Here is a 16,294-nt window from a genome sequence, read left to right on the forward strand (position 1 = left end):
TTTAAGTGTCTTGAGTCCTGATTTTGGCTTCTTCTTAGTAGCTGGTACACTGCTGTGTTTTGGCTGTAATGTGGAATAATGTTGATAACACACTGGTGTTTTAGTTGTTGCTGAGCAGTGCCTACACTAAGTCATGGACTTCCAGCGTCCCATGCTGTGCCAGTGAGGAGGTGCACAAGAAGCTGGTGGTGTGCAAACTGAGACCCAAACTTGGCCAAAGTGATGTTGCATACCACAGAATGTCATGCCTAGTGTATAAACTGTGGGGAGCTAGCTGAGAGCCGCTGGTTGCTGCCTGGGGCTGGGCTAGGCATCTCTCAATGGGTAGTGAGCAATTGTATTGTGTATCACCCTCCTTCCTTGGGCATTATTCTGCTCCGTTTTTGTTATCTCCATTTTCATTATTATTACTATTTTACTTGATTTCCGTTATTAAACTGTTCTTTTTTCAGCCCACGTTCCTTCAACCCATGTTTCCTTTTTCCGAGTTCTTTCCCCATCCCACCATGGAAGGGAGGGAGGAGTGAGAGTGTGGGGCAATCACTTGCTGAGGGGGGTAAACCATGACAGTCTGGTAAGGCAGGGATTGTTTACGTGATTTATCCTTGGAACTTGTGTTTTGTAGGAATATATACGTAAGTGGAATCAGGGACATTTTTTAAGGTGGAACACTTAAAGAATTCCTGTTACTTTTTTTTAATGTTAGTTTTTATTAGGCTTTTCTCTTTCAATTCTTGGCAACTTTAATGTTAAGCTGTTATGTAGTAATTCTCCAGGAATTCTTGCATAGAGAATTGTGGAATTTGAGGTTGAAATACAGAACCATTATGGAACTTCCTGTTTCCATTGAATTCTGAGCTCTTCACAGTGCACATTTTTCCTCATTTCGAACTCCCAGTTTCTTCTTTTTGGTTCTTGGATGAAGTTTCTCTCGAGTTGGTTGAAGCACAGTTGTTTTAATATGTACATTCTTGTCTGCCTATCACAGCACTTCGTGGAGTCTTGCATTCTATGTGTAGAAAAAAACTTTTCTAATACGTGAACCACAGAATTTCTGGTGTGAGCTTCTAGCAATTGTATTATCCTGAGTACAAAAAACATCTCAAAACTGTCTTGTTATCCATCTCCAGATGACTTTGGAAGCTATTTAAGCATTCCAATAGCAAATAGCAGTTAGACTTATTAGCTTCAAAATTCCTTGTGACTTACGAAATTACAAACGTAGCTGGCCCTTTAGAAGTAGATGTGTTGGAAGGGAACTTAGCAGATATTCTTATTGCATAATTTGGTGTTATACTGCCTACAGCTTTTAGCAATTTAAACGTATTTATAGACTGTTTGATTGCCTTTTGGATTTTATGTAGTTTATCTTTGCTGGTTTCTGCTTTTTGTGCTGACACTTGAGAAAGCACTGTAAAGCAAAACATTTCCCGGTATTAAGGAAATAGCTTTTGCAGGATACTTACAGAGATAGTTCGTACTAGTGTTAGAAATTAGCGAAACATCCAAGTAGTCAATGCTTGTTGTGAGCAGAAGACAAGTATGTTTTCCTTTGGATTCAGTATGTCTGCATTCAGAAGACACCTATTTTAGCTTCTGGTTTTACTCCGTTTATTGTTTTAAGAGATGATGTTGTTAAAAAAGCATTTTGTGTAACTGGGTGTGTGAGTCAGCTGTTATCACAGTGGGGTTGATGCTGTGAGTCAAATGAGTAAAACCTGACTTGGTATCCTAAAAGATTTCCCCTTGGGCATGATTATTTTGCATGATAATTTTTGAGGGTCAGGTTAAGGTAAGAGGAGTTGATAGTGACAAAATAGTGACAACTTTTGTTCTGGGGTGGAGGTGCCTAAAAATATTTCCACTGCTTGCCTTGAACATTCATAGGTAAACTTTTCTGAGTAGTTAGTAATTCCCAGTTGTCTTCAGCATTTGTGAATGTTTTGGTTGCAAGTCTTTGTTACTTTTTTTTATTCCCTTCGGTTGTTCATTGATTCTTCTGTGCCTTACCTGATTTGCTGAACTGTATTTACTGCAGTGTTTAATTGTGCTATAACCAGACTTAGTATTGGCTAGATGGGGCATTTTATGAAAGTCTAAAATGAGTAAGAAAGAATTTAACCTGTCTTTTTCAGTATGTCAGATGCCAAGTCAGTACTGGAGTTGTGAATTCTGGAAGTTTGACTTTCCATGATAGAGAACCATCTCAGCATTATAGCTGTTGTTTCCAGGAGGGTGGTGTGAGTAAGAGATGAGACTTCTCAGCAATTCATGACCTTCTTGTCATAAGTAGGATATTTGAAATTGTTGGATTGAGAAAATGTTTGCCAGTATGTAATAATGCCTAATAATGCCTACAGCTTTTGCATGCCACTTTTATTTATTCAGGATGTTTTTCAAACTAGCCTTAAGGTAAAATATATGAGAATGGTCATAAGGTACATTTGTTTTAATTGGTCTTCAGTAGTAATATTGACACTGTTTTACGATTACACAAGTTCTTGTCTTGAATTTCTTGACCCGTATTTCAGCTAAAACTTTTGGAAGGTCACCATCTAGAAAGCAGAACCACTCTTCTAAAAATGAAAGCTCTGTGGAAGAAAGTTTTGAGGATCTGCTGTTGAAGTATAAGCAGATACAATTAGAACTTGAACACATTAATAAAGATGAAAGACTGGCTTTGAGCAACAGGGAAGAAAATGAAAAACAAGATGGTGAAAAAACAGTGGACACTGAGGACCAAAAAACTGTAGAAAATGACAGTATTAAAACGGACTCTGTAAAAGAAGGACCTCCTGAGGAGAAAAATCCGGTTATGGGCTTTCAGGCATTTGAACTGAAACCTCTCAGACAAAAACTGCCTACTCCAGCTGAGAGGAGCAGATTGAAAAAAGGCAAAGAAGGAATGAAGCAGTCCTCGCAAAAATCTGAAGCAACAGAATCTGGCCAAGGTAAAGAAATACTTGTAAAGTTATTTTAGCTTGTGAATTTCTATTAGCTTGCTATTGATGCCTTGTGAGACTACCTAGAACAGAGACTAGACAGTGTTAAAGGAATAAAGTAGGTATTTATTAAAAAGGCTTTCAAAGGATACACTTTAGGCAGTACAAGAGCCTGGCTGTGGCTCCACCTAAGATGGACGTTCGGAGTGTTAACAGTTTTATTTTTGGTCCATTTACGAATTGAGGTTAATTGTCCAATTACAGGTTCGGGTCTTGAAGTCCCATCCTCCCAGATTGCTCTCCTCACTTTGCTGTTGTTTACACTTTTTGGGCCTGAACAGTGTTCTTGGTTCTCGGGCTAGAAAAGGATTGTTTTGTCTAACTAAACTGTGAAGAGAACTTGCTAACACTTTATTTGAAGTTCATATTTGCACACTAAGGCAGTACAGAAATTGAAAAATATGAAAGCTAAAACTTAAGGCATCTCTGTTACCTATTGCATTTATTAGGTGTTGGGGAAAACTTTACTGTAATCAAAAGGTTAGAAGTTACAAGTTAAAGATTTAATGTACTTAACTCTTGTGTTTTTTAATTCATTGACTTACATAAACATGTTTGGAAGCATGCTTTTGCTTTGGATTTGTATTTTAAACAGTGTGTTTTCTTAGACTGATTGTTTGGCAGAAAGCATGAGGACAAGACTTGAAGGTTTTAATTGCTGTTCACAGCAGAAATCATTGGCTGTCTACTGAAAGTTTTACTTCTGCTTTTGCCTTGTTTCTTTTCTGCAGAAGCAAAATGTGGTTTTTTTTTACCTGAAAGGAGAACATTTAGAGACCCCTTTTTCTGCATTTCACCTTTTTTGTTTTCTTAAGTTTTAAGATGAGGATCATGGAATATTCTGAGTTGGAAGGCAAGGATCATCAAGTCTGACTCTTAAAAGTTCATGTTCCACACAGGGATCAAACCCACAACCTTGGTGTTATTAACACCATAAGATATTTTCACAAGAATTACTTTGATCGTTGTTGGTATTCACAAGTAGTCAAGAAATCATAGGCCAGAAATGGAAAGGATTTGTAGACAAAATGAAGCCAAAGGGTAGAATATTAATGTCTTGTCTAAGATAGTTCTGGGCTGCTGACTAAAAAGAGTAATTGCTGAGATGCATTAGCCAGTTACTGAAAAACAAGTGATCATGTCCACCTGGCCTGTACTAAAAGCACTTGAGCTTACTTCTAAGTCTGCAGCAAAATAAGGCAGCTGACTTAAGCTTCCTAGTCCTAAGGCTGCATGTCGTTCTAGAAAGTGATTGCTGTGGTTGAGGGTGGTGCTTGAGGCAATCACTTGTCATCTGGTGTTCACTAATTTGCCAGTGTGTGTTAATTATCAATTTGAGTGGGAAGAGACAAGGTAGTTAATGGATTGAATAAGAATGCAGGTGAGTAATTGGCAGGAATATGGAATATGAAGAAAGGTAGGACTAGAGCACTAAGAGTCAGAATGATTTATATGTGACTTCAGAAACAAGACAGGTCTTGTAAAGAAAACAAAAGAGAAAACTGATAATTAGGAGTCAAACCACCTCGTTCTAGGTAATTTCTCCCCCTTATGTGTTTCCCATTAATAATTTTTTTTGTGTTCTTTAAGAGGTCATACAGGTTTTATTGACACATATGAATAAAACTAATTTTGGTAAAAAAGAAAAATTAGTAGTTTGTGGGAAGAATACATAGCAGGACAGGAGTAAAACAGCTGTTTAAAAAGCAAAATAGTCTCAAAAATCCAGTTTCCAAACTTAAAAGCACTGAAGTTGATAATACAGTTGATATGATAGTGAAAAATAGATGCTGTAATATGCATTTAATTTCCGCATGATATTCAAATCTATGATATATGAATGATCTGAAAGCAGACAGATTATGTATAAGTGAATGTTTATGACGATGTAAGGCAGGCTTCCAAAGAAAAATTCAGCTAATTGGAGTTATTGCAGGTTCATGTGTATTAATCTCTTTACTGCCGCAATACCTGCTGCATGTATTGGGAAATCAGCAAAATTTGATTTCCACATTTTCTTTATTTTTAAATAGTGTACTAAATGTTTCTGCAGGCCTATAAAAGTGGAGGAAATTGTCTTAAAACTTAGGAAAGTTTCAGTCTCTCAAATTAATTCTCTGTGGTTCAGATGCTCTGACAGGCATGACAATATTGCCTGTTTTACTTCCCATGTTGTGCATTAGCCTGTTGTGTCTATGTTGTCCCCTTCTGGTTTGAAAGAGCGTTTGTACTTGTGTAGAATGTCCCTTCGTATGCTTGCATCAAAAAAACCTGTCTGTCTTCCTACCATCTGTCTTCCTACTTTCATCCTGTGAATTGAATGGTTAGGAACTTCACATAGTATACTAACTTTTTAAAATTTTTTCTATAGTTCATATGGGGATTAGATATTACTCTTTTTTTTTGTACGTGCATTTTAAAAAAATGCATGCGTGTGCAAAGAGGAAGACCTTCAGCATTTTTTAAGTTTCATTTTTGTTTACATATAAGGTGTTGGTGTACTTTAAACAGTGCCTTTCTGAATGTAATTTTTATGAAATGCTAGGAAGAGTTAAAGCTCTACAGAATCTGAATTTATTTTTCACCATTTTGAACAGTGGGAAGGAATCTTCCTTTGAAGAAAGAGTAATATAGCAAAAGAACTCCAAGCTTCTCTAAATTTTCTTTCTCTGAAGTTTCTTTCCTTTGTTTGATGCATATAAACATGGATGGTTATATAAAAAATGCATAATTTTTTCAGCTATTTATATTACTGATTATTTGGTATAATAAATTTTGTAATTCTGCAACATGTACAGCATTATGTATACATGTGTAAAATATAGTATATTAATGTGTTTATATATCTACATTATGAAAATTCGCTATATTTTATGATGTCTAAGAAATTAATATTTTAGCATCTCAGTGTTTATAGTGGAAAAACAGTGCTGTACTATTCATTTCCACTATTCATTCCATGATAACTTTTTTCTGTTTGCCTTTGCTGTGAAATGGAGCAAGTGTGTTCTTACTGCAGCTTTGGGCCTTCATATTTAATTCTGTAAAAGAATGACCAGTTACTCAAAATAGCTGCCAGGGAAATACGAGATGCCCAGGACAGCAGCTGATATGAGATGGTGGTATAAAACACATGACAAGAAGTCTTCTTTCTCCTTGTTGGCAAATCTGTTTTTCTCTGTTTCTTGAGGAAGTACAAGTGAACCTTAAGACAGAGTTATGAAGAAATGACAAGACTTGCCTTAGGCTTAGAGTTATGATTTTATCAGACATGCCAAATTTATATGACTCTTTGTTCATGTGATCTTGCATGTACCACTGCTATTGTTTTATACTGTGTATCAGTGATACTGATAAAATATGGTTGTATGTAGATTAAAATTCATGTATCATTTTAATGTAGCTCTGTCTCAGGAGAAGCAGCTTGTTCAAAAATATGGTATTTTTCTCTTGGAAGGTACGGAAGACAAAGAGCAAACATCAGTGCGAAAGCTTAGCAGTTCAGATGTTGCATCTGAAAAGGTAAGAAAATATTCCTCCATAGATGAGGCATGATTGCATTATGGTACCTGGTAGCATTTTCCAAATGGCAGTCCAGAAGCATTCCAGTAATGGGAACTGTCAATTTTTAATAAATGACACCAGTAAAGTAGGATTTTGAGCTTTCTTTTAGTAAAAATACTGGGGAAAGATGTCCAAAGACCTTGCAAAGAAAAAGTTGCTAAATTATGTTTCTTGACTTTTTGTCTTGTCCTTTCTTCTGTTTTCTTCTCAAGAAGCTGCTTGATGATGAGGAGGAGATGTCTGAATTGCAACTTAGGCTTCTTGCGCTTCAGTCTGCTAGTAAAAAATGGCAGCAAAAAGAACAACAGGTGATGAAGGAAAGCAAGGAAAAATTAACAAAAACGAAAAGCATAACACAGAAAATCAAAACCAGTACAAAAGCACATTCAACAAAAAAACCTAGTACTACAGGTAATAAGTTTGATGTTACTGAAATGGCTGTCAGTGGTGTGGCCTAAAAAAAAAAAAGCTAATGTGACCAATGAGCCTTTAGTCATTCTAAACTCTCTCGCATTTACTCAAAGCTCTTGAAGAATCTAGGATTAGATTGAACCAATTAGATAAAATGGTGTTAATCACAAGCTTTTTTTATTTAAAGGCAAGCAAGCTTTGAGGAAGCAACCCACAAAGACATCAAAGAAGATGCAGCAGCAAAAGGAACTAGACAGGCGGCAGAAGGAGGAAGACCAGAGGAAACAAGAAGAAGAGGAGGAGAGAAGAAAGAGAGAAGAAGAAATAAGAAAAATTAGGGACCTTTCAAATCAAGAAGAGCAGTACAATCGATTTATGAAGCTAGTTGGAGGAAAGAGGAGATCAAGAAGCAGGGTAAGAAATTTCTTACGTGGTGTTCTGGCATTACATTTAGGATTCATGAGTGATTTCTGTCTTGCTTCACCTGGTTTTGTGTCACCATCCTGTCTGAATCCCCCTGTTCTTCTCCCTGCTTCCTCCACCCCTAGAATAACCAAAATATAACAATGAAAGGAAAGCTCAAGGTGCTTCAGTGTTTACAGTGCTTTAATCTCATGCTAGACAAGCATTCCTCTTGGATTTGGAAAATCAGTTTCTGAGTTATACCTTGTCAATGATAAAGCATTTTTCTTCTAAAGACATTTTGAACATAGTGATCAAAGAGCAGCCTGTAATTTAACAATAACCAATCAGTGAAACGTCTTTGGCTTTTTTCTTTTAGATTTCAAGATTTTCTTCACATTTTCAGACTTTTTCTGAAAAAGAAAACTTCAGTGGGTTGCTTCTTCAAAATGTCAATGTTGCTTTGTACATTTTTTTCAATGTGGTATTTAATCTGTTTTGTTGAGACATAAGATACACCAAGACAAAAGATAATTAGTTTAACTTTACATAGTGTCAAATTGATGAAGTAACCGAGTTACTGCAGTGGTCATCATGCTATCCTTGCGGCTGTTCTTGTTCTCTCATATTGAGATTAGCAAAAGGCACTTGAGTAACTAATGCCTGTCTCTAAAACATTAGAAATAGTCATTTTTTTCTGTAATGTACCATAGCATTCATTCTTTCAGTCTGGAAGCCATGCAGCCACTGGAGCTTGGTGCTTCAAGTGCTTGGAGCCATTAATGCTGTGAGAAGAAACAGCATCTAAGGGAATTGAGGCTCCCTGTTTGAGGTCATGTTGTAGAAGAATCATATTAATACTGAGTGGAAAATGGAGACTAAAAATGTTTGACTGTAAACAGTAGATATTCTAGAAGCTACCAAAATGTCTTCTGTATGCCTCTGAAAGATAAAAGTTAAGGAGTCTGAGAAGTCATACTTAGGTGTTCTGCATATTTTCAGTCCTGAACATTGATTAGCATCCATACAGTGTTAGGAGATCTTTAAACAATCTGATTTATGAGTTGACAGTCTCTGGATTTGTCTCAGTGTGGCATGTGGCTCCTTCTGGGACAATAAAAAGATTCTTCACCTGAGAGTTGTTTCTGGCAAGGATAGTTCAAGCATTCTTGGTAGTTGCCATGGCAGATTACCAGAAATAAAGCATTTAATTCACTTGCAATCTTTCAGAAATATATAACCATGTCCATTTACCAGATATATAATAATCTAAAAGGTATTTAGAAATTCCATGTATCATAACACCCCCCACCCCATCATCGTGGAAGAGATACAGTTTTAAGAATGCCTGTCGATTTGTCTAGTTGCTACTTGCAGTGGATTTGATTAAAAGGTAATATTCAGTTTCTTCTTCTTCTTGTACAAGATAAGTAAATTGCATTTGTAAATCAATTAGAAGAAAAAATTCTAAGGGCCTTCTTCCAGAATTTATTTCTTAGTAGTTTACTCTGAAATAATGATGTAAGACCAGGTAAATAAAATACATTTTTGTGTGTTTAGTCATCAGATACAGACTTGAGATGGTCTTTGGATAAGCAATCTACAGAGAGTGCAGGAGGCATATATCAGTATGATAATTACGATGAAGTTGCTATGGATACAGACAGTGAAACTAACTCACCAGGTAAGACTTAGTTACAGTTTTCTTATATGGTGGTTGGTAAAAACAGGTAAAATGCAGGAAATAAGCCACTGTTCTAGAAGGTGTTTTGAGCTGTCTGAATTATAGGAATAACATTTTAAGGTGAGCTAATTGTGTTAATGCTGACTCTTTCCATCTCTGCTGTAGTGGGATTTTAGGGTCTTCAGGATATATTTTTCTCATTGCAGTACTGTAGGGTATGCTTGTATCTTCCCAGCCAGCTGTGCAGGGTGTTGACTAGACAGACAGCAGCTTTGCAAAAAAAGGACCTGGAGGCCCAGTGGACATTGAGTGGCATATGGGTCGGCAGTATAGCTTTGGGTGACAGGCGAGCCATAGCCTGCATTGTGGCACTGAGACTGTTGTGGGTCAGTGGCTGGAGGGGGTTTGTTAATCACTGATGAGATTGCCAGTTTTCTGGTTTCACAGTAGGAGAGAGTGACATTCTATAATGAGCCTAGCAGAAGACCTTTTTGACTAAGGAAAACTGTTTCAGGCTTGTTTTTCATAAAGTTCATCAAGAGACTGGAGCACTTGGCTTACAGAAAGAGACTGAGAAAGCTGCATTTGTGTTGAGAAGGCTAGGGAAGGATTTTGCTCTTGTCTTCAACTATTAGTGGGCAGTTGCAGACAAGACTGAGCTAAACTTGTCTGTCGAGTGGCAGCAGAAGGACAGGTAGCAACACGTAAATTGTAACAAAACAAATTCTGCTTAGATAGAAGGTTTAAATGTTGTGTAATCTCCATGGTCAAACATACCTGGAACTTGACAACCTGACTCTGGGGGCAGCCCTGCTTTGGGTGTTTGTGCTGGGTCATGCACCTTCCACAAGTCTCTTCCAGCCTAAATGATTTATTGACTCTTGAGTCTGAGGTGCATTTAAGGTAGTTGGGTTTCTGTGTTCCATGTCAACATGTGGAGAGTTGAGAAAACTTCATTAAGCATAGTACTTGATTGGCTACTTTTTTCTCTTGCTGTTCATCTTCCACCCTTTTTTCTTGTTTTTGCTTCTTTTTTCTCCTCTCTTGTCAGCCTTCCTTATACATAACTTTGTTAAAATTTACACCTGCTATTTTGTATGTGTAAGCTACATAAATCTCTCTTGATAAAGCATCTCAATTTCTTGTTCAGTGTTTCAGAATTTATTGGCAGTGCTTTGGGTCTGCTTCTGTCCTACTTTGTGTCACATTTTTGGTAGCCTGTAATCAGGCTACTGAGATACCTAGTTTGAGAAGGTAAATTCTTGCAATTTAAATTCAGTTTGAGGGCTGCATTACCTTAGCAGTACTGGTTGGCTGTACTTATATTTCTTTTTCTGTTTTACATACAAAATGTATCTACTCTTCAAAAAAATATACATACGTGTAAAAAAAAGGCACTGTGTTGTGCCTGGTGTTGCCTTTGAAATTAGTGCATTGTAAAAATGTTTGTCTCTTTCTGCTCCATTAGATCAGTTGAAGCATAAAGCATGAGTTGTTGTTTAATAAATACCTGATATCTTACCAGATATCTTACATTCAGTATTTTAATTACAGCTTCTTCCCCAGTTCAGCCTCCTTTCTTTGAGTGTCCAGTAGGATATTATCCACCTCCAGTACCACCAATTTCCTTGCCACTACCTCCTCCAATTCCAGTAAGTAACCTTGATAATTCTAATTTTGTATCTGATTTCTAATGCTAAAGCTAGGATTAAATTTAAATTCTGGTTTTGGTACTGTAGTCTGTTTAGTGATTTCCTTGAACTCCAGTAAGTAACCTTGATAATTCTAATTCTGTATCCGATTTCTAATGCTAAAGCTAGGATTAAATTTAAATTCTGGTTTTGGTACTGTAGTCTGTTTAGTGATTTCCTTGAACTCTCTGTTAGACTTGTGGTTGCTTTTTAAAAACTATTTCAGCTGCCTCTTGGCTGATGCAGTTGTTGGTTAATGGAGGGTTTTCCCTATTGAATTGAAATTCTCTTCATTGTTAGAGCTCTGCTTTTTCATACAGAAACCAAACATTGTCTGAAGCACATAAGGAAAAAGAATGAATTGGAACTATTAGCACAAGGCAACTTTGCCCCTTATCTCTAGGCCACGTATGTAGGTAGATAGGCTTGATCTCTGACTTGTTACCTAGAGGAGGGAAAAGCCAAGACACACAGCTCATTAGTCGTTCAAACTTTGTACCTTTTGACTGTGTGTTCTGTCTTCTCACCTAAGAGTCCACATGAGGTTCAATTAGTGCAGAGTTTTTTTCATTACCATTTTTTTTCAGCGAATGATTGTTACTCTTCTCAGAAAAGTGATAGAAAAGTACCATTTCTTCTCATGATAGCTTCTGAACTTTTGACTAAGGGAAATTGTAATTGTGTTAGCTAAGACATTTTCATAAAACTGTTTAAAGACTGCTGGTCAACTATATTTCTCTGGCCAAATGACTTCTGGTTCAGAGTCTCACTTACATTTAGTTTGTATTTCTCCACAGCTTCCACTATCTAAATCTAGGTTTATTGCTTCCATTAACCTCTGTGAGAAATAACTTACTGTTCAATCACAGCCTTTGATAGGGATGTAGGTGTAGTTTGAATGTTAATTAAATGGACACAGTTTAGATTACTTCTAAACCATGGAATAATCTGTCTCAACCTCTGCTAAGTAATCATAAAGGGGTAGTAATTTTCACATTTCAAACTTTTATTTTCTTTTCTCAGCCCGTACCGTCTTTGAGCCATCTTTACATGGAGGGTATTCCTTGTGTTTCTCTTGAGCCACCTCCACCTCTTCCCCCTCTTCCCCCTGAAGAGCCTGAACAGCCACCAAAACCTCCATTTGCTGATGAGGAAGAGGAGGAGGAGATGCTCTTAAGAGAAGAATTACTCAAGTCTCTAGCCAACAAGCGTGCTTTCAGAGCTGAGGTACTCTATTGTTTTTTGAATGTAAGCCTCTAGATGGCAGTCCTGACCAAAATTTCAATGTGACCTGCTGTAAGTGAGGCTTACAGGGGTTCACACTGCATTTCTAGAGACTTAAAAATCAACGAGAGCCACTCTGGAATTGTAAATTGCATCCTTCTTGTTATTTCTGAAGGAATTATGAAACTTCAAGGTACTGAAAATTGAGTAAGTCAAAGGAATGGGGTTTTTCTGCCAGAAAATGTTCATTACTTTTGAACTTTTCAGTTAGAAAGTAAGACAAGTAACTTTGTTTCAGACTCTTAGGAAAAGGTGTTGGAAGAGGGTCACTGGTTTTTGTTGTTGTTTTGAGGGTTTTTCTTGCAGTGAGAAGCTAAGCTTGTGGTTTTGAAAAAAATACATTAGTTTTGACCTTACTTAAAGGGTCTTTGGCAGTTGACCTGTGAATAACTGGCCTGCTCTTGTGTGCCTTTTTGATATTACTGCAGAATTGCAACATTTGTCTAGTACATTTCAGTAGTCTGGCTAAATTGCATTTTCAAGTTCCAAGACATGTACGAAACAGTCTCGTTTATACTGATGCTTTTTAAAACAGCTGTGTATAGTGTGTATTTTAAGACGATATTTTTTCTCTTTTTTAGGAAACATCAAGTAACAGTGGTCCACCTTCCCCTCCTGTTCCAGACAACTTGCAGCCTGTGCCAAGAAGTAATCTGTCTGCTGTCAGTATTAATACTGTGTCTCAGCCACGGGTGCAAAGCACAAAGTTTGTTAGAGTACCGAGGCTTCCACGAGCAGTGATCACAGTAAGGAAATATTGGTGCTTCCTACTAATAAGGCTATGAGTTGAAACTGAGCTCAGTTTAAGTGACGAGCAGACCTAGATTTTATAGTGATAACAGCACAGAAGAATGAAGCTTCAGTTAAGTATTTGAATTATTAGTCACCTTGACAATCCCCATATGCTTTTCTAGAAAGAATTTGAAGCAAGAATTTATAGCTGAGGAGAGCATCAAAATAAACCATCATACAGTGAACTAAGAGATTGTAAATCTAGTTTCAATTATTTTCTTATCCAGACTAGCACAGACACCATTGCCAAAACAGAGGCAGTCTTGCTCTTCCTCCTGCACCTGGCCAGTTGGTTTCTTCCTTCCTTTAAAGTGGGGTCTGGAGCATCAGTCCCATTGCTGAACTTACTTAACATGCTAAATTGGTTAGAAAACTAACTTCTGTGGGGAAAAAAGTACTTTTCCTTCTAGGAGGAGTTGATTTTTTTTCAGTGAATAGTGTATACATCAGTTAGCATGTCTGTGAGTATGGCTGGAAGAGAGTGTTTGTGAGGAGTGTTTATGCAGCAACATAAACTGGAAATTCACCTGTCTATCTTGTTGTGGTGAAAAATTGATGCAACTGGAGTATGTTCAGCAGTAGTAGATAAAACCCATATCTTGAGAATTGCCCAGAGTATCAAAAAGAACTGATTGTGGAAATTTGAGTATTTTTCATTTAAAAAAATAGTGTTTTTTTGATGGGGTTAATGCTTTAGAAAACACTTTGAATTTTGACGAGGTTCTATTCTGAGATGAAGGGTAATGTATAGCTGTAGTTGTCCAGATCTACAGTGGGAGATCAGAAGAGCAGTCCTGGAAACATGAAAAAAGTTACTTTTTTCTAAGCCGCAACTCCAGAGCATTTGAGGTTAATCTTAGTTGTCTGCTTGTTTCTGCATTTTCCTTTGTGCTGGAATTGGCAGTCACCTGATCTTTGGTGAGCTTTTTAAATTTGTGTTGCAGAAGGTGATTAATCTTGATTTCATCTATTTGTTACATTATGTTGGTGTTCTCCAATTAAACTGCCTGAGCAGCTCACTCTAAGACCAACTGAGTACAACTTCAGGGCGAGAGACATCGCAACTGTGTAGCAGAAAGATGAGGGAGTTTTGGCATGTCTGCCACACCAATTCTAATGCAGATTGGATTGGCTGTTACCTCTCAGTTACTTAAAAAATTTCCTTGCAAATGATAGATGGTAATTTTAATTGCAATTAAATTAATTAATCAGTTATAGGAATTAGATGTTTGAGATTTGTATGCTCTGACCATGAACCAATAAGTGTGCTGCAGATATTTGGGAGTAGGTTGAAAACGTTGGAGTACCTTTCATGTTACAATGTCAAGACTATGTGTAATATTACTGTCTTGTGGAGATGTACAAATGCTTATTTTTTTCTTACAATGTGGGATTGGTGTGTGTGGTGACAAAAGGAGTTAACCTTCTTTTTCTCTTCTTTTAAGTATGTCCTCTTTTATACATGTGTCTCTAACTTTGTCTTCTTACTGTAAAACTTCTTACATTCTCACCCCAGCTTCCAAAACACAAGTCCGTTGTCGTTACATTGAATGACTCAGATGACAGTGAGTCTGATGGCGAGCCCTCTAACTCGACTAGCAGTGTGTTTGGAGGACTAGAATCTATGATAAAAGAAGCAAGGAGAAATGTTGAGGTAAATGCTGTCAAAATTTTAGTAATTATAATGATTTTTCTTTATATATGAAATTTAAACTTTATAATTCAGTCAAGAAATACTGAATTGCATCAGAAGGAGGTAAGAGTTAGTCCCATCTGGAGAACTACGTTGTAATTTGGATTGCTCAAGCTAATCAAATTTTCTTGTTGAAGATGGCATCCTGAGGATAGAACTTGGAATATATTTTGGTTTGATTTTTTTCAATTAAAATTCAGTGCATTGTTAGGCAAAAACATAGTGGCTTAAATGATCTTACTAACTTTGAACAGCTAAGTTAGTTCTGAAATTCCTCTTATAAATACTACTAGTATTCAAACTAGTGTGACTGGTACTGACTTGAGTCTAATTGTAACAGGCATCAAAAATCAAAGCCCCTCCAAAATCAGAAAAAGAGAATGATCCAATGAGAACTCCAGAGGCTCTGCCAGAAGATAAGAAAATAGAATACAGACTTCTAAAAGAAGAGATTGCCAGGTAACCTTAGTTTAATTGTTAATGTAAAATGTGTTTTATTTGTAGCCCTTTGCTAACTAGTCTACTTTTGTAACCTGAAGGAAGATCTGCGTTTAAAAACCTTGCCGTCACCTTCAGGCTTTTCCCCCCATGCAGTTTTTTGGTAAGATGACATTGAGGTCTAAACAAAATCCTGGGGTTTGAACTGACTTACAGTAACTGATGGCAGTTGTGGAAAGTACTTTTTCTTTTAACTTGAAATCTTGTCCTGCTACTCTTGTCAAAGATTTAAAAACTCTTGGGAGTACACATGAAAATGATTGTTGAAGCTACTGAACAGCTTTGTTTTTAACATCTGTTTCAGTCGTGAGAAACAGCGCTTAATCAAGTCTGATCCAGTGAAGAACAATTCGTCCCCTGCAAATTCTGATGGTGAAGTTGATGGAATTGGGAGAATAGCAGTAGTGACCAAACAAGTCACAGAGGCAGAAGCAAAGCTGAAGAAAAACAGGTATGCATTTTACTGTCCTAAGTCCTACCTTTTGCTTAACAGGATGAAGAGAAAATATTTTCAAATGTGTAGCATTTAAAGAACAAGGTATGATTTTTCCTGTTGTCTTGAACTATTCATCCTTTAATTCTATTGCTGTGCAAAAGGAATTGTGTTGTATTGCCAGTGTGGAGTTTGATAACTTTTAAGTATGATTTGTGCCACCTAATATGGCTTTTCTCTTCTGGCATGCCTCTTCCATGTTTCTCACCTTAATTTCAAATTACAAAGTAATTGGATGTAGAAGTGCTTTGCATCCTCTTCTCAGCTTCTTTTTCCACTTGATTGTTTCTGTATGGTCTTGTGAACAAACTGGGTTGCAATCAGTCATCAACTGAAGAACAATCTTCCGTCCTCTCTTTATCCACACCCATCTCCCTAAGTGTTTATCTTCCCTTGATGCATAGCGTTTTGTAATTTGTCTAGTCTGTTGCTGTGCCATAATATTATGGCTTGTAATCTGGAAGTGTGTGTATGTGCCCTAAGATTGAAGTAGGTTGTTACTTAACAGAAAGCAAGAATGTGTGTTTTGGTTGTCATTCTATTAAAAACAGTCTTAAAGATAGAGCATTTGCTTACCTTCCCCTATTTTTGTAACTAGAATGTTTTTTTCTGCATTATATGCTGAACTTGGGATGCTGAAATGTGCTGTATATATTGACAGTATTTACTGTCTTATGGATGTTAGGACTGTTTGGAGGGGCTTAATTTGTAGTCTTTTTGTGAGTGAGGAGAGCTATGTTCTTAAATAACTGAGGTTTTGGAGGAGCACCAATTGCTCTA

At 36.9% G+C, this 16,294-nt stretch overlaps 1 protein-coding gene across 2 annotated transcripts in view; it reads left to right on the top strand.

Moving 5' to 3' along the window:
• ZFC3H1 (zinc finger C3H1-type containing) overlaps positions 1-16,294 on the top strand; it is a 41,816-nt gene that overhangs the window by 2,449 nt on the left and 23,073 nt on the right. Inside the window, exons 2-12 of one of the 2 annotated variants that reach the window (XM_030959416.1) lie at positions 2,532-2,951; positions 6,460-6,524; positions 6,779-6,977; positions 7,165-7,391; positions 8,940-9,063; positions 10,618-10,715; positions 11,778-11,981; positions 12,620-12,784; positions 14,347-14,484; positions 14,864-14,982; positions 15,326-15,472. In XM_030959416.1, coding sequence (XP_030815276.1) covers positions 2,532-2,951; positions 6,460-6,524; positions 6,779-6,977; positions 7,165-7,391; positions 8,940-9,063; positions 10,618-10,715; positions 11,778-11,981; positions 12,620-12,784; positions 14,347-14,484; positions 14,864-14,982; positions 15,326-15,472 — 1,906 coding nt within the window. The remainder of the gene's footprint in view (positions 1-2,531; positions 2,952-6,459; positions 6,525-6,778; positions 6,978-7,164; positions 7,392-8,939; positions 9,064-10,617; positions 10,716-11,777; positions 11,982-12,619; positions 12,785-14,346; positions 14,485-14,863; positions 14,983-15,325; positions 15,473-16,294) is intronic. The other variant, XM_030959417.1, reaches the window with a different exon arrangement.

Source organism: Camarhynchus parvulus, chromosome 1A, assembly GCF_901933205.1.
Source record: "Camarhynchus parvulus chromosome 1A, STF_HiC, whole genome shotgun sequence".
NCBI lineage: Eukaryota > Metazoa > Chordata > Aves > Passeriformes > Thraupidae > Camarhynchus > Camarhynchus parvulus.